Raw genomic sequence first — 24598 nt, 5'->3', positions numbered from 1 at the left:
GCACTTTTACTCTTGTTAACCATAGCTCCAGAGACTTTGCAGAAGCTTTGGATTACTCCATTGAAGGCCCTTGTTATTTTAATGGCGGCTCCTCCCATAAGGATAAAGTCATTGGCAAACAAGGCATGATTGATTGGGGTTGTTCCAATTATCGCCTTGATGCCTGGAAGTGTCCCATTGAGCTTGTCAGATGAGAGCTTTCGGCTTAAGGAGTCTGCCATCAGAATGTACAAGAAGGGGGACAAAGGGCAGCCTTGCCTGATTCCCCTCGAAGCTTTGAAGTATTTTGCTAGCCTGCCATTTACTAGAGGGGCCATCCAAAGTTCTCCAATGCATGCTTTAATCAATTTTATAAATTCAGAATTGAAACCAAATGCAGAAAGAACTTGGAGGAGGAAAGAGTGCCTTACTCGATCAAAGGTGTTCACCATGTCCAACTTGATGAGCATACCTTGCTCTTTGCATTAATGGTTGGAGTGGATGATTTCTTGCACCAGTATCACGTTGTCTAGGATATGCCTACCTTTGACAAACCCTCCTTGGTTGGGCGAGATGAGTTTTTCCAATAGAGGCTTTATTCTATTTGCAAGTAACTTGGTGAGAATTTTGTAGGACGCATTACATAGCGAGATTGGCCTGAATTGGTCAAACGCCACCGGGTTGGCTTCTTTAGGAATTAGAGCTAGGAAAGTCGATATTGTGCTTCCTCCCACTTTGGATTTTCAAAGGAAGCCTTTGATCATTCGGTACAAATCAGCCTTGATGATGTCCCAACAGATTCTATAAAAGTATATGGAGAACCCATCGGGTCCTGGAGCTTTGTCTGGTTCCATCTTCCATATGACATTGTTGATTTCGTCTTTAGTGAAGGGCTTCAAGAGTGTTGAGTTATCCTCCTCATTAACCATCCTTGGAATGTGCTTGAGGAAGTCTTGAGCTTCCTCATCATCCTCCAAACCTTCTTCTTTGAATAATTGCTGAAAATGAGAGGTTGCTGCCTCTTTTATCAGAGTTGTGCCTTTGAGAACTGCCCCATCTCGCGAGGTGATTTTAGCAATGTGATTTCTAGAAAGACGGGTTCGAATTTGCTTGTGAAAGAAGGCTGAATTTTTGTCTCCAGACGCAAGCCAGAGATTGCGTGACTTGAGCCTCAAGGATTCTTCCTCCTCTCTGAATGACCGGAGGGTGTTGATTTGGAGTTCTTGCTCGCTCTGAATTTCTGAGCAGGTAATGTCTTGCATCTCCAGGCCCATTTGCAGATCCAACAGCTGCTTTGTGTTCTATTTTCGTTGGGTAGTGGGGGAGTCCGTGGGATTTTTATCCATTGTTTCAAGGCTGATTTGGTGGCTTTTATCTTTTTCTCCCAGACATAGTTGGGTGATCCAAGAACATGGATGGACCAAGCCTTCTTGACTGTATCCATAACCCCTTTGTATTTTCCCACAGAGGGCTAAACCGGAAGGGGATTGGCCCCAAGTTTTCTTCTTCTTCCAGCAGAAGGAGGATATGTTTATGGTTTGAAGTCCATTTTGGTAGATTTTTTGTGGAAATGATCTTCTTCTCGAAGAGGAAGGTACTCTGAAGAAGGAAGCTGTCCAACTGGGCTGAAATATGCTTCGCCCCTACTCTGGTATTTGTCCATGTGTAAAGCCCTTTTTTTGGCTTGAAATCCAATAAATCCCATTGTTGAATCAGGTCTTCCACTAAGGGAAGGAAGTGGTCCTTGCTGTTGGTTCCTCCTCTTTTTTCCTTTGGGTCGAGGATTAGATTGAAGTCTCCTGCAATAATTATATTCTTGAGGGAGTAAGCTTCAAGGAAATTGGTCAGAGTTTGCCAGCATTTTTTCTTTTCTGCATAGAGGATAGGTACATAGAGATTAAAGAGAGCAAAATTTATCTTACTTGGAAGATGTCAGAGTTCGGTATAAATCCAGTGCTGCGTCTGAAAGGAGCTCTCAAGCTGAAACTTGTCAACCTCCCAGAGAGTGGCTAGCTCGCCGCATGTACCTCTAGCACTTACAGCTTTTCCAACTTTGGTTTTCCATTTTACTTTCTAAGTTCTAGAAGGGCTTCACCTTCTATTTCAGTCTCTTGGAGTATGGGGATCTTGGGGAGTTCTGATTTCAATAGGTTCTTGACCGCTTCAGCTTTTGAGGGATTCCCTAGTCCTCTGCAATTCCAAGAGACTAATCGCATTATTTATTAGCAGAGGGTGGGGCAGCACCTCCTTTGGGAGGCCTGTTTCTAGTATTTTTGCTGATAGACATCTCAATAGTGGGCTGGCTGCCTTGCATTTTTTGTCTCTCTGCCTCTTCTTCTCTGGCCTCTCTGTGAGATTTCCTCCCCACTCTTTTCGAGGGCCTCTCAGTTGTCTCATCTTCCGAGGATCCCAAAATCTCTGGGGTCTTCTTCCTTGTCATATCTGCATAGGTTGGGGAGCTAGAGACACCTTTTGGAGTTTCGATTTGGAGAGGGACTGTTTCCTCTTGCCTTTTGTTTTCTTCCATGATGTTGGCCTGTTGTTCAACCTCTTTATCTGCTGGATCTTGGAGTTTTTCTGGTGTGCTGAGTATTTCAAAGGGATTTGTGGGTATGTCTGCTCTTGGTGGGACTGAGCTTCCCTCTGCTTGGGCTTCGGGAGGAGCACCCCTCCCCATGGACAAGGCTTTCCCTTTGTTCCTATTGCTCTGCTTAGTTGTTCCTGGTTTCTGAACCTGAGTCCATTGATCTCCTTTCTCATTCTCGACTCCATCCTTTGATTTCTTTTTATAATGCCTGGAAAAGTGCCCATAGCCATGGCAATGCTGGAATTTAAATGGGAGTTGCTCGTAGTCTAGCACTTATATGTGTGTCCAGTCAACCACCGCGAGTTTAATAGCTTCAGGGAGACCTTCCTCTAGGTATACTTCTACGCAAATTCTCAAACAGGAGTATTGATCTCTTCTTTCTGCTCAATTGATGTATTTGCCAAGTTTATTGCCTATGGTTTCTAAGGATTTACGGTTCCAACAATGCAGAGGTAAATGAGGCAAACACACCCAGACCGGGACAGCCAAGGGCACATCCTATGTTGGATCAAAGTTTGGAGTCCATTGATTCAGATACAAACCTTGAGGCCCCATGAAATACGGGCCGTTTCTAAATATGAGGTTCCTGTCTTCTGTTGCTTCAAATACGAATACAAAGAAGCCTTTGCCGACGAAATGACTTTTTATTGCTTCCTTGACCAGAGATCGCCAGTTCCTTTGCACCCACACATCTACAGCTTTAGGCAAGGGCCATAGCCCAGTGAATTGTCCAATAAGCCCCCTTTCAGCTAGGTTTAATGCCGCTTTGTAGGGTTCTTTAGTCGCTAAATCAACTGTGGGGATGTAATCCATTCTTTTGACAAACTTCTGCTGGTTTTCGGTTGCCAGTCATTTATTGCATGCCACAACCAGATCTCGAAATGCAGCTAGCTCAGGTGGAATGGGAGGATCCAGTTTGCAGCCCCCTCCTGGGGCCATGGCTCTGGAGCTGCACGTAGTCTCACGGTTGGTTGTGGCTCCTCACGCATGCCCAGGGCTCCCGATCGCTCCTACTGACCTCGAAAGCACCAGACTCCCACTGTCTGGTTCCTCGCACGCAGAGCACTCCGCGCCCCTGTCTCCTTGGATTATCATATAAAATTAAAAGAAAAAAGAAATTTCTTCAACTGTTTTGTTTTAAAACGAGTAAGAGTTTATAGATTCAAATTCAAAGAGGGATATAATATGTATACTTGCATAGACTTTAATAGTGAAATTGTTGTGTAGAGGCAAATCCCTTGTCTGATAAACACGAAAGTCTCATACACCAATTTGATGTGCATGTTGTGACCTTGAAATTAGATTCTAAATATTATTATAAGTAGATGAATTCAACTCTTTCATGGTCCAATTTCTTTTTCAAATTTAAATGGAAATTTATAAAAAATCATACTCTTACATAATTAATAAAGAGAATTCGGCCATATTTGATTTTTTATTATTTAAATACATTTTTTGAATGCATGAATGGATTGAACACCCTCAAAAACCCCTAGGGCACTCGAATTCTATGGCTTACACAACCAAAACTCAAGTTTTTAAGCAAATTTTGGTTTAAATTAACCAGAAAAAATGTCGTGAAAAAAACCATTAATAAATTAGACTACACCATTTTCATCTATAAGTTAGACTACACCATTAATAAAACTTTTACTTTTTAAGAATTTTAATGCATTTTAAAACAATAAAATTATTAAAATTTCAAAAAAATCACTTAATCATAAAAGAACATTCCCTACCCAGCAAATTATTTCCTCATATAATTCATTTCTTTAACTCATCATTTATAATAATAATAAAAAATAAATGTTAATCTATGGTGGTCTGGTTGCAGGTGTAAGGGATAATCGTTCAAATCCAGAAACGATCTCCTTAAGTGCAGGTGGAAGTTCTTCTTCAATTTCCTTCTCAGTTGCAGTCATCTGCCTCCGAACTTAGATATTCTACTAAAACAACAGAATTGCTACCTGAAAAATTAGCAGAAATTCACTTACCTTAGAACCGAAAGGAAAACAACACTGATGTTAATAAACTTCTTGCGTTCGCCTTTCTCCTAACCTTTATCTCATTAATTCTACACTGTTGATCCTCTTTCTTAAATCCAACGGTCGGCGCTTTCCCCGCTCGCAAAATAGCTAGGTGATCCTTGATCCGAAATGGATACTAAATCAAGAAGAAAATGTATTATAGACTCATGTGCAGGAATGCCTATATTATTTAGTGCAATGGATCGAAAATATTGCGAATAATATAGACATTTAACAATTGGAAAACATAACAATTCAACACATCAACACAACAAATAATCAAGGAGTTCACCAGACATCCTGGCTACGTCTCCTAGTCCAGCTTTTAGTGTCGACCTCTATATTATGTCTTCAAGAATAGAGCTTACAGGTGTGAGATCAATCAGAGCCATAACACAAGAAACAATGATATTACACGAGGATTTCACTCGAAAACCTTGAGTTTAAAGAGTGTACAGACTCTCCCTCTTAGTGCCTTTGATCAACTATTCGTAGTTGTGTGTTTTCTCTGACTCTCTATCTCCCCTCTGTCTCTGACCTCTGACTTGTTTCTATTCTGTCATGGGATGGCTTTTTAAGCCTATCAACGTTGTTTGTTCGCCTCCATGTTCAGGCTCTCTGGCTTCCATCTGTTTCCCTTCTTCTCCGGGCTCTATGGCTCCCGTCGAGCGTTCATGTACTCATTGTCGAAATGCTTGGGGCACAAGGCAGCTAACAGGACGAAATACTGGCGAGCATGGGTGGAACCGGCCATTTGGCCTTCCCCGGCATAAATCCTCAAAATAACGCATTTTTCAGTTCCTAAAGGAAATACACAAAAAACATAGGAAATCCAGACAAAAGCTTTACATCGGAACTCAAATTTTATAAAGTTGCATCTATAAACCCTTTCAGGTCCGCCCTGATCGCAGTCACAAATCGCATTGGCATAGCCCCTTTGTATTGCTGCGATCCCATTCCTCCGTCGATCGTCGATATCGGCGCCATCGGCCCATTGCATATCGCATAACCCGCGGGTCTATTGGCATCACCCCTTTTGCATTGTTGCGATGTGATATATCACAATCGCATATCGTTGATCGCTATCGCACCTTGGACCTTTACTATGCTTCGGGTCCTTCCCCTTTGGTTCTATGCAATGTGATAAGTTGCAAATCGCATATCGCATGGTCTTCGGGCCTGCGAGTTAAGTCCTCCCCTTTGGAATCTGCGATGTGATATCTGTAATCTCCGTCGTTGATTTATGCACTCGATCAACGGTCCACGTTAAATCGCCGATCGCAGTCGCATTTCCCTCGGGGCCGCCTCCGATATACTTTGCTGGCCTTACTCACATTTCCCTTAGGGATGCCTCTGGTATACTCCGCTGGCCTCTCCCGATGCGATATCCTGATTTAGTTTGGGTCGTTGATCTGTCTGATCCGACGGCTCCTGTGCAATGACACTTTACTCTCCGCTTCACTCTGTTTTCCGCCATTCCTTAGTGTTTTCCTCTGCGATCTCTGTTTTCTGACAGTTTAATATATATGAGACTTACATTTTTAAGAGGGTTTAAGATCCATTTTGGATCAATCCTCCACCGTTGATCAAGCCCGCTTGATCCAACGGTTGACGCTTAATATCGTGTGGAATTCTTGTCGATGTTTATCAAGCTGAGAGCACACGAGAAAAGCAGTTTCTTCGTGCTATGTGTCGACTGCTAAATGGAATCGCCTGATTATCCCAAAATATCGCTTACCTCCTTGAGCCCGCGCGAAAACAACTTTTGCCTATGAAGACCGCTTTACTCCTCTGTTTAACTCCAACGCTTGTTTGCACGCGACTACCGTAGATCTAACGGTTCTGTCGATCGGATGGTTCTAGGCTTCTTCGGGTTCCCTCGCAAATTTATCGGACTTTTTCCCTTCCGCTATGATTTTAGTGTTTCCGCTAGGTTTAGCTCTTCTTTATGGAATTCAGAGCTTAGCTAATTAAAACTCTATGGTTCGAAACACATTCAATTTAACTTAATACACAGTGGATGAGGAATTAAACACGATAACACCAGATCATACAGAACTCTAATTTTACAGACCAAACTGGAATTCAGCAATACACAAAGATATTTCAAAGGAATTCAACCTCCAAGATTTAACCATTCATGCACAGGATACACAAAGATATAGAGATATTTCAATTCTTTTGCAGTCTAATTCTCCATAGCCAAATCCTGCCAAATACCCTTACAATAGTTCAAGACCTACATAAATACTTTACATCCAACAATCCCATCCTTAATCAATGGATCGAATCTATCTAATCCTGATAAATAGCTAAACTGCTTGATACTCTCCTCGAGAATCTCAACTAAGTCTAAACTACTTGAATTATTACAAAATCATTCAATTGCCTATATTCTAGCTCAAATCCTATCTAGAAAACTTTGTAAATTGACAGTTAAAGGATCCCACTCCTTTGCTTGTAAACTTTTTTTGGATTTTTGGAATAAAAACGAAGCCTTTTGTCTTAAAGCCTCATGTTCTTGCATCAGACTCCTGAGGACAAAATTCTTCATGGGCTCCTGTCCATGAGCTCTTCTACAGAACTACCCAACTTTTGTCGCATGGTATCTATCACCTAGGTAGCATTAGCAATTGGTTGATCTTTCCACTTGACCAAGTACTGAAAATACTCCTGTCCCCTTGTCTTGTTAAACACTCTTTTATCCAATATCTTCTCTGGTTGCAATGCCTTTGTTGTAGGTAATTATTTTACCCAATCCACCTGTTGTTCCTCCTTGTCTTCTGTTGTGTCATCTGCCTATCCCTTTTCATACCTGTACAAATTAGCAACATTGAATATTGGAGATATTCCAATACCAGGGGGTAATTCAGTTTCATATGCATTTGCAGAAAATTTCCTTAAGACTCTACATGGTCTAATTTTCTTGAATTTTAACTTGTTATACTCCCTTTTTGGAAATCTTTCCTTCCTAGGTGTGCCAAAACCAAATCTCCAACTTCAAAATTAACTTCTCTCTTCTTCAAATCTGATCTGTTCTTGTACTTTGTGTTGCTGTCCTATAATTGTTGTTTTACTTGTTCATGTACTGCTTGAATCTCTGAAGCAAAATCTTCTCCTTGAGCACTCCTCATTTCAACTTTACCCAAATCTCTTAATTCAGACACTCCTCTTGGGTGCATTCCATAAACTATATGGAATGGACTCTGCCCTGTACTCCTGTTAGGAGAATCATTATAAGCATATTCAGCCTGTGCCAAAACTTGATCCCACTGTTTCAGATGTTCACTTGCAAGACTTCTTAGAAGATTACCTAAGATTTTGTTTACAACTTCAGTCTGCCCATCAGTCTGAGGATGATAAGCAGAACTAAAACTCAGTTTAGTACCAAGTTTCTTCCACAAGGTCCTCCATAAATGACAAACAAATCTGGTATCTTTGTTTGAAACAATGCTCATAGGTAACGCATGCAACCTTACAATTTCCTTAAAAAACAAGTTAGCAACATGAGTAGCATCACTGGTTTTATAACATGGAATAAAATGTGACATTTTTGAAAATCTGTTAATTACTACATAAATTGAATCATTGCCTCTCTAATTTTTTGGTAAACCCGAAACAAAGTCCATACTTACCATATCCCAAGGCCTATCTGGAATAGGTAATGGAACATGCAAACCTGTGTTTTGGCTCCTTCCCTTTGCATACTGACAGAGTTTACAATTCTTCACATACTTTTCCACTTCAGATCTCATCTCCGGCCAAAAATAAAACTTGTTCAACTGCTAATAAGTCTTAACTGCACCAAAATTTCCTCCAAGTCCACCACTATGTTTCTCCTTGATCAAATTTTCTCTCATAGAACAATTTGGTATGCACAACTGATTTCTTTTAAACAACAATACTTCTTGCAAGAAATAATCCAGCCACTTACTTCTGTCTAACAAAATAGGGTTGTTACAAGCTTCAAATGCCTCTTTAAAATCTAAATCTTTCTCATATAATTCCTTAAGGAAATCAAACCCCAACACTTGAATTTGACTTTTTTGAACTAAAATGCTTTTTCTACTTAAGGCATCTGCTACTTTGTTTGATTGGCTAGTTATATGTTTCAACACAAAATTAAAACTTTGAAGATACTATACCCATTTTGCATGCTTTTGGTTAAGCTTTAGCTGTTGCATAATGTACTGCAATGCATGGTTGTCTAAATAAAGTATGAACTCCTTAGACATCAAGTAATGTCTCCACTTCTTCAAAGACTGCACCACTGCATAAAACTCCTTGTCATAAGAAGAATATTTCTTCTTTGACTCATTTAGTTTTCACTGAAATAAGCTACAGGTCTGTCCTCCTAACTTAAAACAGCTCCAATGGCTTCTCCACTGGCATCACACTTCACTTGGAAAGGTGTATTAAAATCAAGCAAAATCAAAATAGGTTTCTCAGTGATCTTTCTCTTCAATAGCTGGAAGTTCCTTTATGCTTCAACAGTCCATTTAAATGGCTTTTTGTCCTTCTTTATAGTGTCAACAATAGAAGCATTGATCTTACTAAAATTCCTTATGAACTTCCTATAAAAACTAGCAAGTCCGTGAAAACTTCTTACCTTAAAGACACATTTGGTTAAGGCCACTCCATGATTGCCTTGATCTTCTCTGGATCCATCTTTAACCCATCAGCAGAAACAACAAAACCCAAATATACCAACTCTTCCTTCATGAATGAACATTTCTTTAAATTTAATAGTAACTTCTCTTGTTGTAGCCTCTGTAAGACATAATTCAGATGTCTCACATGTTCCTCTTTTGATCTGCTATAAACTAATATATCATCCATATATACTATTACAAATTTATTAATAAATTCTTTCAAAACTTCATTCATGAGCCTCATAAATGTACTAGGAGCATTTGATAACCCAAAAGGCATTACCATCCATTCATACAATCCTTCATTTGTTTTAAAAGTAGTTTTCCACTCATCTCCCTCTCTAATTCTAATTTGATGATAACCACTTTTTAAATCTAACTTTGTAAAATATTTTGCTCCACTCAAACAATCCATCAAATCTTCAATTCCAGGTAAAGGAAATCTGTACTTGATTGTTATCTTGTTGATTGCTCTTGAATCAGTGCACATTCTCCAACCTCCATCTTTCTTCGGGCTCAACACTGTTGGCATTGCACAAGGACTCAAACTCTCTCTAATCAATCCCTTATCTCATAGTTCCTGAACCTGTTTCCCGATTTCTTCATTCTCTATGGGAGTCATCCTATAAGCTGCTTTATTTGGTAGATTTGCTCCTGGAATCAAATCTATAGGATGATTGATTTTTCTAATGGGTGGTAACTCATCAGGAAAATCATCTACAAAGATATCACAATAACTGTCCAACATCTCTTGAATTTCAATTGGTAACTCAGAAACTTTAGTGGAAGTAATTATTACCTTGGGTTTGCAAATCAATGCAAAATTTACCTCACCCTTTTCAATCTGCTGCAAGTACTCCTTTCCACTCAACAATAGGGTCTTTGGATCATGTTTCCTTGATGCATCCTCCTCTTCCATAGGCGATAATGTATGATTGACACCATATTTACTAAATTTGTATGTATTCTTCTTTCCATCATGCATAGATCCTCTGTCATACTGCCAAGGTCTTCACAACAATATGTGACACACATCCATAGGTATCACATCACACTGAATTTTGTCTCTGTATTTGCTCAGCTGTAACTCCACTTCACACTGCTCATTCACTATCAACTGATATCCCTTTTGAAGCCATGACACCTTGTAAGGTGTTGGGTGTTTCTTTGTCTTCAATTTCAACTTCTCCACCACTTCCGTGGAGACCAAATTATCTGTACTACCACTATCAATTATCATCTGACAACATTTCCCTTGAACCTTGCACACAGTCCTGAACAAGGTCTTTCTCTGCGCTGGTTCAACAATTTCCTTAGCTAGCTTTAACAAAACTTTGTTAACTACCAAAGATTCCCCTTTCTCTGGTACATTTTCTTCTTCTATTACCTTTGTTGCTTCCTCTTCAGTCTTAGCAACAATTGCATTTCTCTGATTTATTCCTATATTTTTTGGGCACTCATAGGCTCTGTGTCCCAGCTTGTTACATCTATAACATCTGACTTCTCTTCCTCTGCCTTTGCCTCCTCTTCCTCTGGAAAAACTCCCTCTGCCACTTGCATCACCTCTTGTGGGTTCGTGCTGATTTGAGCTGCTGCTAGCTCCATCTCTAGGTGTTGTAGACCTTCCTCTACCACATTGACTCCCCTTCCTCAGAAAGTACCTCTATTTTTGGCAGATTGCTTCCTCATGAGTTTTTCTTCAGCCTTCAATACCATTTGATAAGCCTCTTCTACTATTTTAGGAGACAACACACTTATCTCATCTTGGATCTCCATTCTGAGACCATTTACATATCTTGCAACCTTCTCATCTGTATCTTGGATTTGTCCTGCTCTTATGCTCACTTTGTATAATTCCTTTGTGTATTCCTTTACTGTCATAGACCTCTGTCTAAGATTCTACATCTGTCTAAATAATGTGTGTTGATAATCACTTGGCAAGAACTTACCCTTCAACTTTGCCACCACCTTGTTCCAATTTTCAATTGGTTGTTTACCAAGTTTTCTTCTTTCTACCTGCACTCCATCCCACCAAAGTGCTGCATGTCCTTTCAATTTTGTGACAACAAACTTCACTTTCTTTCCTTCTTTTGTTTCTTCATAATCAAAGAATTTCTCCATATCATTAATCCAGTCTCTCAATTCCTCAGGGCTTAAAATTCCTATATAAATTGAAACTTCCAGTCTGGGTTTAGATGTGGATCTCAATATTGACTTAAAGAATCTCATCTTAGGAGTTACATCTGCAGGTTCCTCTTCTTCTGCAGCTCCAACTTCAGGCTCACTGATATCTCCAGCATCTTCATCTCTTGCCATTTCCATTGCTTCTAATCTAGCTTCCATCTGTTGCATAGATTCTAATACTTCAACATTTGCAACTGGTCTTCCTCTTTTTCAACCACCATTTCTTCCTCCAACTCTAAAAGCCATGTTGGATTTCTTTTTCTGATCCTTGAGATCCTGTTCAGTGTCAGTAGGCTGCTTTGATACCACAAATGGTGGTTTGGTTGTAGGTGTATGGGATAATCGTTCAAATCCAGAAACTATCTCCTCAAGTGCAGGTGGAAGTTCTTCTTAAATTTCCTTCTCAGTTTCAGTCATACACCTCCAAACTTAGATATTCTACTAAAACAACAAAATTGCTAAAATTACCTGAAAAATTAGCAGAACTTCACTTACCCCGGAACCAAAAGGAAAACAACGCTGCTGTTAATAAACTTCTCACGTCCGCCTTTCTCCTAACCTTTATCACATTAATTCTACATTGTTGATCCTCTTTCTTCATTCCAACGGTCGACGCTTTCCCCACTCGCAAACTAGCCAGGTGATCCTCCATCGTTGATGATCCATAATGGATCTAGAATAGACTTCTAAGTCTAAAAATGTTCCTCACAAAGGAAAATGAAAGTCAAGGGATGCTCTTGGAAATAGTCCCATTGCATAGATCTTTTCAATCTGAATCTAATGCAATTTGAATGGGCTAAAATGGACTTTGGATGAAGAAGTTATTGTAATAAGAAGTTTTCCCATTGTCCTTTGAAAAGGAGGCAAATTCTTATAAAAATGGGCTTAAGGCCTTATATGGAAAAATTGCATCGGAAGGGTTAAAAGGAGGACGTAGACCAAAGGCGAAAGGACTCCCCCGATAGTGATCTCTGACATATCGCATCGGGGAAAGGCTTAAATGTGATATCGGGACCCAGGCGGAGTTGATTGCGATATGCGATGATCAACGTCGGCGATCGGCGATCAGCGATCAGCATAGTCAAAGGGAAGACCCTCGGGCCCGTTGCGACAACAATATTACGATATGCCGATATAGCGATGGGGCCGATAGCGATACATCGATATCGGCGATCGACAATCGGTGATCCCCGATACAAAGGGCCAATGCACATTGCGATTGCGACTTGTGATAAAGCGCGGACCCGATAAGGATTATAGACGTGATTTCATACCGTTTGAGATCCAGCTTGGCGCCCGATAGCGAATTTCCTTTATGTTTTCGTGTATTTGTCAAATTCATGGGTTTTAAGCATTTTTTCCGTGCGACATGCGATAAAGAGCCTGGACCCGATAGAATTATGGACGCGATTTCATAAATTCTGAAATCCGGAATTACGAGATTTCTATGTATTTCCTGTGTATTGGGTTGTTTTGGCCTACGCCATGCGGTTGGTGATATGCGATAAGGAAACAGACTTGATAGGTTTATAGATGTGGTTGCATTCCAGTTGAAGTCCGGTTTTTGCGCTCGATAGTGTATTTCCGTGTATTATCTTTGTGTATTGGAATCTTGTTTTGTTTTCGAGAATTTGTCTGAAGAAAGGCCACCTGCTTCTTTTCATTGTGAAACGGTCCCTATTCCTACAATGTTTTGGTTCCACGTTGTAATGGGGCGTTTCTGTAACAATGATGCATTATGTAATACACAGAGCCACAGAGCCAGTGAGCCAGATGGCCAGTCACAGAGCCACAGAGCTAGAGAGCCAGAGGGTTAGTCGAAGAAACGCAGAGGCAGAGGAATGATGACACATAGAGAAACAGACAAGAAGTCACAGAGACGGAAGGATGCCTCACAAAAGCCAGAGAGCACAATTGACAAAGGGAGTTTTTGGAGTCACTTAGAGGTCGAGCGAAATCAGAGAGCTCAACGGACGGGAGTCGCTTGGAGGTCAAGCGAACCCAGAGGCTCATGAGAGCCAGAGCCAGAGTGAGAGCTAGAGCCAAGAGCTAGAGCCAAAGCGAGAGCCAGAGCCGAGAGCGAGAGTTAGAGCGAGAGCGAGAGCGAGAGCGAGAGCGAGAGCGAGAGCCAGAGCTAGAGCGAGAGCGAGAGCCGAGAGCCAGAGCCAAAGCGAGAGCCAGAGCGAGAGCCAGAGCTGAGAGCCAGAGCCCAGAGCCCAGAGCCAGAGCCAAGAGCCAGAGTCGAGAGCCAAAGTCGAGAGCCCAAGCGAGAGCGAGAGCTGAGAGCCAGAGTGCCAAACGACTAGGGATAAAGATGGTATTCTAAACCCATAGGTTCAGTTGTAAACCAATGGAGTTGAGTGTGGAACTTGTAAAAGAAAGATTACCATAATCCCATAGAGCTTAGTCGAGTTGACTAGAGCTCACGGAGACGTAGCCCAGGAGGTTTGGGTGAACTCCTAATTATATTGTTGTCTTATGTGTTTGCTGTTTTGCTGCTTTATTTACTGTTATCTCAGTTTAATTTCAGCATAAGAAAATGAACTCAAAACACATAAACAGTTAAGGAAAAACACAAGCATACACCTATCTCAAGTTCTTTTAATGCCGCAAATTATTAATCATAAGCATTGATCTTGGGAATATTTAAGCTTTGGAGTGGGAGAGGTTCTTGTAAGCTGAAAACAAGCCTTTAGTGCCCCCCATTTCAGTTCAGTTGATCAAGCTTGCTTGATCCAACGGTTGACGTTTAATATCGCGTGGAATTCTTGCCGATGTTTATCAAGCTGAGAGCACGCGAGAAACACAGTTTCTCCGTGCTACGTGTCGGCTGCTAAATGGAATCGTGTGACTATCCCAAAATACCGCTTACCTCCTTGAGCCCGCGCGAAAACAACTTTTGCCTATGAAGACTGCTTTACTCCTCTGTTTAACTCCGACGCTTGTTTGCATGCGGCTACCGTAGATCTGACGATTCTGTCGATCAGACGGTTCTAGGCTTCTTCAGGTTCCCTCATGAATTTATCAGACGTTTTCCCTTCCGCTGTGATTTTAGCGTTTCCGCCAAGTTTAGTTCTTCTTTATGGAATTCAGAGCTTAGCTAGCTAAAACTCTGTGGCTCGAAACACATTCAATTTAACTTAATACGCAGTGAATGAGGAATTAAGCACGATAACACCAGATCATATAGAACTCTAATTTTATAGACCAAACTGGAATTCAACAATACACAGAGATATTTCGAAGGAATTCAACCTCCGAGATTTAACCATTCATGCGCAGGATACACAAAGATACAAAGATATTTCAATTCTTTTACAGTCTAGTTCTCCATAGCCAAATCGAGCGAAATCCTGCCAAATCCCCTTACAATAGTTCAAAACTTACATAAATACTTTACATCCAACAATCCCATTGTCAAACAATGGATCGAATCTATCTAATCCTAGATAAATACTTAAACTGCTTGATATTCTCCTTGAGAATCTCAACTAAGTTTGAACTACTTGAATTAATTACAAAATCATTCAATTACCTATATTCTAGCTCAAATCCCATCTAGAAAACTTTGTAAATTGACAGCTAAAGGATCCCACTCCTTTGCTTGTAAACTTTTTTTGGATTTTTGGAATAAAAATGAAGCCTTTTGTCTTCAAACCTCATGCTCCTGCATCAATCTATTTTTAAAATTAAAACTAATTTATATAATAAACTCATCATTTATAATAATATTAATAAATAAATGTTAATCTATTTTTAAGGTTACAACTAATTTAAACAATAAATTGATAGTGTGAGATAACTTTATTCATAATAAAAAACCCATCTCCATAAAACAATTTAAGTACCAAAAAAATACATACTCTATTCAAAATTTAAAATTTAAAGATTTAAGACAAATTTACAAAAATACATACTTTACTCAAAATTTAAAGATTTAACTTTTTAGAACAAAGCATATGTTCTTAACTATTAAAGATTTAACTTTTTAGAACAAAGCATATGTTCTTAACTATTAAAACTATTTGTATAACCGAATGAGTTCAAACTATTTCAATGAAGATTTAACTTTTTAGAACAAAGCATATGTTCTTAACTATTAAAGATTTAACTTTTTAGAACAAAGCATATGTTCTTAACCATTAAAACTATTTGCATAGCCGAATGAGTTCAAACTATTTCAATGTTCAAGGAGCAAAAGGATGAACCTGTGCTCTTTTTACGTGGCATGTACTTTGAGTTAAGAATTGTCAGGCTTAATAATGTCATAGAATTTATTGCTTGAGAAAAACGTTTAACGATCCTTCTCCATCAAACCTTTTAAGTCTGCAAATCTCTGAATCCTGTCTTCCTAAAGCAGGCGCTCTTTCCAAAATAGTCCGTACTCTTTTTTAATGTAAACACTTTTTGTCTACATCGACTTGAATTAGAAACTACATAAATTTCAAAAATGTAAGATTCACAACCTAAGGAATTTAGCAATCTGCCAATATATTAAACAAGTGTACTGACTGAACGTCGTATACATAAATGGACATATCGAATCTAAACTATACCACTTATAAGATACACTCATTCTTTATCACATATATCAAACACAGTTGATGGATGGCCTCCACCGACTGTAGAGGGCACCCACCTGAATGCAATTATTTTATGGCCCAATCAAATATATGTGGGGTAGTGAGGAGGAGTGGGTGATTAGAGGGAATTGCGTGGGTGGAATGATGGGTAGGATTGATTGAATTATATTGTTAGTTATTTGTTTATGGGAAAGGTAGCCATGGATGGAACTTGGTTGGATGGATAAGGCACACATGTAAGAAATAGAAACCGCCTTGGGAAGGAGTTGCTAGGGTTTGGAGCAAAGGATTTTACGCTTGCAGGTGAAGTTGCTCTGCAATTTCTCATGGTCATATTTTATGTCACTGATTATTTAGAGCAAAATACACACATCAAACTGAAATTACGACCTTGCATATTTACTTCTGGTTCAATTGCAAACTCATTTATAGACTAATTTAAGTCAATTTCAATTTGTATGATTGCCGGATTTTAGTTGGAATGATGGAAGTTTTCGTTTGTCTCTGTGTTACATTAATTAATTAGCTGCCTGTTCCGGCCATTTGCAATTATATTGTAGTTTCACATATTATGTGAATCTGAGCTAATACCCACTTCATTCATTCACTGTGTGCATTGATCCAGAAGGTGGCTCCATGATTCAAGTGAAGATGAAGTAATATTTAAGGATTTTGAAGTATCATGCAGCAAGCAGTGTAATATCATGTGGACCTTGAAGTATAGCACAAGAGAGGAAGAGTTAAAGACTAGGACTGATCTGTTCCGAGACGAAAGGGCATAAGAGCTGGGGAGATTATGCTCAGCAGAGGCCTAGTTGGGCTTTGATATGTTTATGGTTGCCTTTTAAGTTCCTTTGAGGTCTGCCTAGTCTTTATGACCTCTTTGCTTGTAATCAAAATTGGAATTGAAAAGTGAAGTTAATCAGAAGCGTAACGAAATCCTGCTGTGTAGATTCATTCTCAGCCCTTTACAATGCATACTGTAAGCCAAAAAGTACAGGGTGCAGTTGTGGGAATGTGTAGTCCACTGTCATCTCTCATGTCTTGGGGAAATGGGGCTGGGTCCCAGATGACGAATGCGGGATCGTATAATCTGCTCACTGCTTGTTTTGTGGACCGCTCAAATGCACTAGATGCTTCTCTAAAAGAAGCAGCTGCCCAATCCCAGCAACTGCAAGTATTGGCTCAATTGCAGCAGCCGGGGAGTGGAGGCGTGAATAAGGGAATGACTAGAATGCAACTCTCGCCAACTAAATCCGGTATGCGTTCAATATCTTTTTATAAAATATAAATCCTGGCAGCATGTACATATAACATTTTACAAAAATACAGGCAGCCACACAGTCATAAAGAGGTATTTATAATACGTCCCTTGGAAAAATAAGGTAGGGTATGAATACAAAATCCTCTACCACATAAAACATTAATTACCGAAACTTTGGCTCAAGGCCGTACATAAAAATACACAGCACAAATATTGAAGTCTGCTATGAAGGGCTCAATATTTCTTTATGAATATTGAATAGTGAAGAACATGATACTAAACATCTGCAACTATGGTTGTAGTAGATGGTTATACAAACACATTAAACACAAAATATATTTGAAGTGTGGCATGTTTCTAAATGCAGAAAGTGGCAGAGTACAGCCTTGATGAAATGTTTCTAAATTGAAAGAGAAAAGAGTGATATTTCTTATGTTCTTGTACCCCGTCGATTATGGATTTTAATCCCACATTTTTACAACGAAGAGTACAAGTCACAGAATACTTGATCTAAAAATTTATAGAAAACTTAAGCTAAAATGTTGCCAAGAAATATTAAAGACTAGCTTGATGTACAATGGGCATCATCGTTTTTGATGAAAGTTTGTCACCACTTTTCATATTCTGGGGGTTACACTACTTTCCAATTACAGTAATAGTTAAATTTGTGTGAAGCTGAGTTTCTCATGACTTCGGCTGTTTTTCTGTAGAAATATGGTCCCTGAATCACCCGTATATTAAGCGGTCCAAGTGAGGTTGTTGGTACCTTGTCAGCCTTCTGCTGATTTCCCCTCTTTTCCTCAGTTTTCTGGATGGATGAAGGTAGTAACTGCCAGCTGAAATACTGGCTGGTAACCCCAAGGGACTCCACAGGATTTAATCCCAAGTCCTTTGTGAACTTTCACACAAGTGCATCTACCGGTTGAGCTGACCCTTGCGGCTCTGAGTTAAGTTGTTATTCTAAACACAATTCAGCAGTAACATGTCAGCTGATTAGCCTGCCTTACTGTTACTTTCTATTGAAATTGAGTATAATGTGATAGCATGCAGGAGCAATGTCTAATTTAGAAGTTCTTGGTGGGTTGCAGTAATAGATCCCTCTCACTGCATGTTCGTAGGTAACAGTATGCAATCCGAAGTCAAGAGATAGGTTAATGCTAAAACAGCACGTTTTAATGGACACAAACTGTTGCTGTACAGAGACAAGATGCTGAATTATCTTCTAGCAGTGTAACCTTGTTACAGTATAGACCATAGGCTTCGTTATTATCCTTGATTCACGGTTATAAAATCAGTAATCGGATGAGGAGATGAAGTAGCTCTGAGATGTTTTCAGTGATTGCTTTCACAAGATGTTTTATCTGATTATATCTGCAGTCTGTGTTTGAGAAACTAGCCTTCATAATACGCGATAGCTATGTGGTTGAAACAATTGACTTGGGGCTTGTTTCCATATGGAAACACTATGTCAACCACTTGTTTGAGAAATGTTTTCTGGAAGTTTCTTGCATGAAAATGCATGAGAAATTGGGTGGGCTCTTGATTTAGAAACTAAAAAGCTAAGTTAACAGGATATGGATTTGCCAGAATTTTGGAAAGCCTGGATCCGGATATGGTGGGGAAACAAGAAGTAAAAAAGGAAAAGAAAAAAGGAGTTGAGTCAAGTTTCACAGAGGAAAATTTTCCATGTGGAAACACTATGCAAACCATTTGTTTGCAAAATGTTTTCTGGAAGTTTCCTGTATGAAAATGAACGAGAAATGTTTCCTAGACATTACCGACAGATTCCGTTAAGGAAATGCTATTTCTGTAACATGAAAACATTTTTCAAATTTTGAAAAATTAGAAACGGGTGGTTCTTGACTTAGAAACTAGAAAGCTAAGTTACCAGGATATGGATCTGCCAGATTTTTGAAAAGCCAGGATCCAGATATGGCGAGGAAAATGGCAAGTAAGAAAAAGAAAGAAAGATTCCAGATTCAGGACCTTTCAGGAATCAGAAGAGTAGAACTACAGGTTATAACCAAAACCAAAAAAGATAGTTATCATGCATATTACTATTGGCCATTCATGTACCATAATTGATAATTTGATAAGTTTTAACCATCATTGACCATTGATAACTTTGAAGGCCATCACAGCATTAGCATGTAGCAGGTCACACCAGTATTTTTGTGAGCCACATCCATGTGCATATCAGTGGTGGATAAAGTGGTTTTCTTGAAGGCTAAGGCAAGAAATAACGGTGTCAGTGTAGTGAGCAACACCCTAGCACATAAGGACAGATTTAGACATTGACAGCAGACCTTGACCATAATGATAGGTCAACCCTTGATAAAGCAGACCTTGATAGGTCAGATCTTGAGAGCAGGTCTTGACATTAGGAGAGATCAGACCTTGATTAGGAATGGCGTTTAGGGTTTGTTAGCCCAAATTTCACTTAGAAGCTAAGGAGTTATTACTTCACGGATTCTGCCTCCAGAGTCCAAATCCGTCAGAAAGTGTGTGAATTTTCAAACTCAATCCCAAGTAGCTATACTACCACTATTGTTATGAAACCAGCTCAAGAAAAGATAGAAAAGATAGATCAACGCCTTAGAATTCAGTCTCTTCGAGGGGGCAACCTCCTTTACATTACATAAATGAACAATTCTTGGATGATACAAATGAAAATACCTCCTTTTTATATATAGGAGTCTAAGGGGTCATAACATAATCAGAGCCAACATAACAATAATAATGTAAGGGCACAATAATAACAATAGTGGGCTTCTATGGGGCACAAGAGTAACAATATGGGCACTACATGGGTACATCAGTGTAATAAGTGGGTTGTACTAATAACAATAAGGGGTTACACTAGTAGTATAGGGGCCTAACATGCCCCTCTCCTTCAAAAAGCGTTGTCCTCAACGCTTGAGTAGTTCTTGATGCTTCTGTATAAAATTCTTGTCTTCCCATGTGGAATCTTCAGCAGGGAGGTTCTTCCACTTGATGAGATACTCTGAAATTGATTGATTTCGTAGCTGTCAGGTTCTTGTTTCTGTGACTACTCTAGGTTCCAATATGATTTTTCCTTCCTTCTGAATTGGGATCTTTTGCAACTTTTGAATAAGTGGCCATACATCTTTGTCTTTCTTCCATTCATCCCTTGCTTCATTTATCCAATCTTGTTGGATAATAGAAATAGCACAAAACAATGCTTCCACATCCTCATCTTTGAAGAGTCTTCCCATTCGATAAGGTCGCCATTTTTTAAGTGCATGTAGTATTGCCAACATTTCCTTCTCATAAATAGCTTGCTTTAGATGTAGCAGTAAAAATACCCCATCGCCTACATCAAAACATTTTTCACTATGATGTTGATCTACCTGTTGTTTCATTTGATTTTGCACCGAAGTGGCGTTATCCTTTAAAAGTTGGAGAACTTGTTGTTGATGCTCGATGTGATCTTTCACTGCTTGAACCTTTTTCTTCTTGATATGTCCTTCTATCTTTAGAGTTTGAGGCGTGGTAATTTCTTCCAATCCTTTACAAGATATGGTCGGATTCATTTCTTGAAGCTCGATGTGATCTTTCACTTCTTGAACATTTTTCTTCTTGATATGTCCTTCTATCTTGATAGTTTGAGGAGTGGTAATTCCGACCAGTGAATTACAAGATATGGTTGGATTCATTTCTTCTTTTTTGATGTGATCTTTCACTTCTTGCACCTTTTTCTTCTTGATATGTCCTTCTATCTTAAGAGTTTGAGGAGTGGTCATTCTTGCCAATAGTTTACAAGATATGTTCTGATTCATTTCTTCTTTCTCTGGGGTCGGGTCTTGGCATATATCCTCTTCTTTTGATGTTTCTTGATCCTTTTCTTCCTCTTCTTCATACTCTATGTAAAATAATTTCTTCTCAGCACACTTATGACCTTTAGTGCATTTGCTATCACAATTGTAACAAAGCCCTTTTTCTCTTTTTTCTTCCAATTTTTGTGGTGTGACCCTTGTAGGTTGTGGAAAGCTAGGAGAAACAACACGTCCATCTTTATAGTTGTGAGGGGTAGACTTCCTTGTTGCCATAATTTTACTTTCAAATATGTCACAAAGACTTTTTACTCTTTCCAATTGTTGTGGTGTTGCTCTAAAGAAGGTGTTGCTCTTTGTATCCTCATAATGTGCTATCATTTCCTCCGTGAGAATTGACCACGTAACAAGTTGTTTACGAGAACAAAGCCCTTTATACCATAAAAATTGATCTGGTTCTAAATATGAAGATGCAATACATACCTTTTGTAACAGTGGTACACCATGTAGATCAAAATATTGCTCCATCTGAAGTATCCAATTTACCGGATCCTTGCCATCAAACTTCCTCATCTTGCTTTTTCTTGATTTTAGGACCTCGATATTGAAACGACTGTAACTCTGTACTTTCGGATATTTAAGTTCTGAAATTGCTACCTGTAGTAGCCCTCTGTGTCCTCTTTCCAATGCCACCAGTCTGATCCAAATTGGATTCTCCAAGAAAGAGTTATGCACAATCTCCCAAGATGACCTGATTATAGACCTTTCCCAAAGAGTGAACTTGTATGAAGTGCCACGTGTCAAATTTTCGACCTTTGGCTCTGAAAAAGATATACAAGAAACTACAGTTCGTCCTCTTTCTGTACCTTCTTACGAAATTTCAATCCAATCTCCAGAGAGAAAGTTATGACGATTTTCCCCAGGTCACCTGTTTTGAATGTAATTCAGGAGTCTGCAAAAAGACCAACTTCCTCAGATCATATCTCCGCAAATATCGCGCGAAAAGCTCTGAAATTCGAACCTAAGGTTCAACGCGATTTCTTCTCAAATGGGTTTTTTTTGCAACTTCTGAAACGTCGCAAAAAAAAACTATAGTGAAAATGCCACGATGACCTGTTTGGAGTAGCGAAACCCTAGAATCCAAAGCTCTGATACCAAATGTTATGAAACCAGCTCAAGAAAAGATAGAAAAGATAGATCAACGCCTTAGAATTCAGCCTCTTCGAGGGGGGCAACCTCCTTTACATTACATAAATGAATAATTCTTGGATGATACAAATGAAAATACCTCCTTTCTATATATAGGAGTCTAAGGGGTCATAACATAATCAGAGCCGACATAACAATAATAATGTAAGGGCACAATAATAACAATAGTGGGCTTCTATGGGGCACAAGAGTAACAATATGGGCATTACATGGGTACATCAGTATAATAAGTGGGTTGTACTAATAATAATAAGGGGTTACACTAGTAGTATAGGGGCCTAACAACTATCCACATACACACAAGAGACAAACGAGGAAAGAGTTTGTGCTTCAACCCTCACAGCTTGGTGTAGATTTTGTAGATCCTTGGTTGCTGAAGATCCTGCTCCTACCTGGAGATCCCACTCAAACTGCTGGACCTGATCTTTTGCACAAGCACAAACATACAAAGATGATGCTTGCCTCTGTGGAAGGCAAATTAGCTTAGCAAATAAACTCAATACAAAAACATGATCAAGCTCTCCATATCATAAACAAGACACTAGAAGGGAAATAATTTGCATTCATATCAATATAAAAAGACTAAAAGTACAAGGCACAATATACCTTAGTAATAGTGTGATCTTGTCCCCGATTCTTGATACTATCCTTCCCTCGACTTACAAGAAGATTGGGCTCATCTCACTTGGAAGAGAAGTTCTAGCAAAAATCCACTAGCATCATTGAGCTATATTCTCTATATCACTCCCTTCTCCTCTTGATAGGGTCTCTATATATAGGCTTTTTCCGAACTTAGGAAAATGTATCAAGACAGGTAGGGCCATGAGAAGTTAGGAATCTTCTCTAATAATTGACCCCCAACCAACTCAGGGACAAGTGAGTCAAGCTAATCTCCTCAAGAGTGACCCATTCTAGAAATTTGACCTCCATTGTTCCCAGCCAAAGACATTTAGGGAACTTAGGTGTCAGGCTGCTCCGACCCCCACTATAATGGAGCGATGGGTGTTAGGATGATAGGCCTATGGGAGGGATGGTTTTGTAAAATAGCACAATTAGGGAGGGAGAAGGATGCATTCAGGCCAACAACTTAGGATTTTGAGCTAGGGTTCCTCTATTTGACATAAGGTGGGAAAAAAGGGCTATAATAGGGTTTTGGTGTTTAGGAGTTTAGGGTTTTGGAAGCTTTTCATTGAAAATTCAATTGGGGCATCAATGGGTCAAAAACGCATTGAAAGTTTCTGGATCCATTTCAAAATTCTGTTGAGGATGAGGCTTACTATTACTTGGGCCTAGGTTCCTTTGTCATTACTATAATGGGGCTAAGGAGGATAACTTGAACGAGATCCTCTCTTTTTATCCAAAAGAGTCAACTTGTTCGTCATGGCAATTTGACCCTGCGTAAGCTTATTAGTTACCTTATTAAACTTCTGGGCAAAGGTGTGTAAAGCTGGGTCATCATGATTCATAGATTTAGACTTGGGTTCAATCTTGGCTCTAGGATATAAGAAAAAATCAACCTTGGAAGTTGCAAGGTTATCTTTCACACAAATGACATATTCCTTTGCTTGATCCAAGCCTGTAGGACCCTTGTCTTCAAGAGCATAGTTAAAGTGCTCATAAAAAACAATAGTATAATATTTGCAGTGGGCTTAAAATTAGTTGTTATCTCTTTGACTAAGATATCAAATCACTGATTAAAGTCTTAGACACATTATTTTTTTCTTTATTTCATGAAACTAAGCCGTCAATAGTCTTCCATCTTTCGTAGTTGGCCGTCTCTTGTTGAAAGTTTCATGGAATTGGTCCCAATCCTTGGTCTCTCCATTAGGTAAGATTAGGTTCCATAATTTAGCATTTTCTTCAAAAGATAAAGCAAAGAGTTTCACGACGACATCTTTCTCTTTGATATGTTGACCACCAACATACTAGTAAAATAGATCTATATGTTGTTTGGTTTTGGCAACATCATTTCTGGTGAACTTAGGTAACCATTCCTCAATTATATCAGGCATCTTGTTAAGGAATCCTTAAATGGCGCTCATATCCAAAGGTCTAAAAGCATTTGTGAACCATGGCTTAGTCATTGTGTCTAAGTAGATGGATTCTTGAAGAGAGCTTTGACTACATGAGTTTTTTGAGCATTCTTCTTTTTTGGAGGAATATTAGCTTTCTTACTAGGCCTAAAACTAGAGGCTCCTAAGCTAGAATGAGGTTGTCGAATTGGCAGATGAGAAAATTTAACCTTGGCTCTGAGATGAACTCTGTTGTCGCTTAGATTGTACAGGCACGGTGCGACAACGACTTAGGACGAGGGCTGTC

General features: G+C 39.3%; 1 protein-coding gene across 3 annotated transcripts in view; it reads left to right on the top strand.

Moving 5' to 3' along the window:
* The first annotated feature begins 16001 nt into the window (after positions 1-16001).
* Positions 16002-24598, top strand: part of LOC149198657 (uncharacterized) — an 89653-nt gene continuing 81056 nt past the window's right edge. The window contains exons 1-2 of one of the 3 annotated variants that reach the window (XM_089402100.1): positions 16002-16315; positions 16638-17271. In XM_089402100.1, the coding sequence (XP_089258226.1) occupies positions 16986-17271 (286 nt within the window). In that variant the 5' untranslated portion in view covers positions 16002-16315; positions 16638-16985. Of the gene's footprint in view, positions 16316-16398; positions 16421-16637; positions 17272-24598 lie in introns of those variants that run through there. The other 2 variants (XM_089402098.1, XM_089402099.1) reach the window with 2 other exon arrangements.

The sequence above is a fragment of the Pinus tabuliformis genome, chromosome 2_1 (genome assembly GCF_031772625.1).
Source record: "Pinus tabuliformis cultivar Carrire ecotype Pingquan chromosome 2_1, CPIR1, whole genome shotgun sequence".
NCBI lineage: Eukaryota > Viridiplantae > Streptophyta > Pinopsida > Pinales > Pinaceae > Pinus > Pinus tabuliformis.
This window is presented reverse-complemented; position numbering and strand designations above follow the sequence as displayed.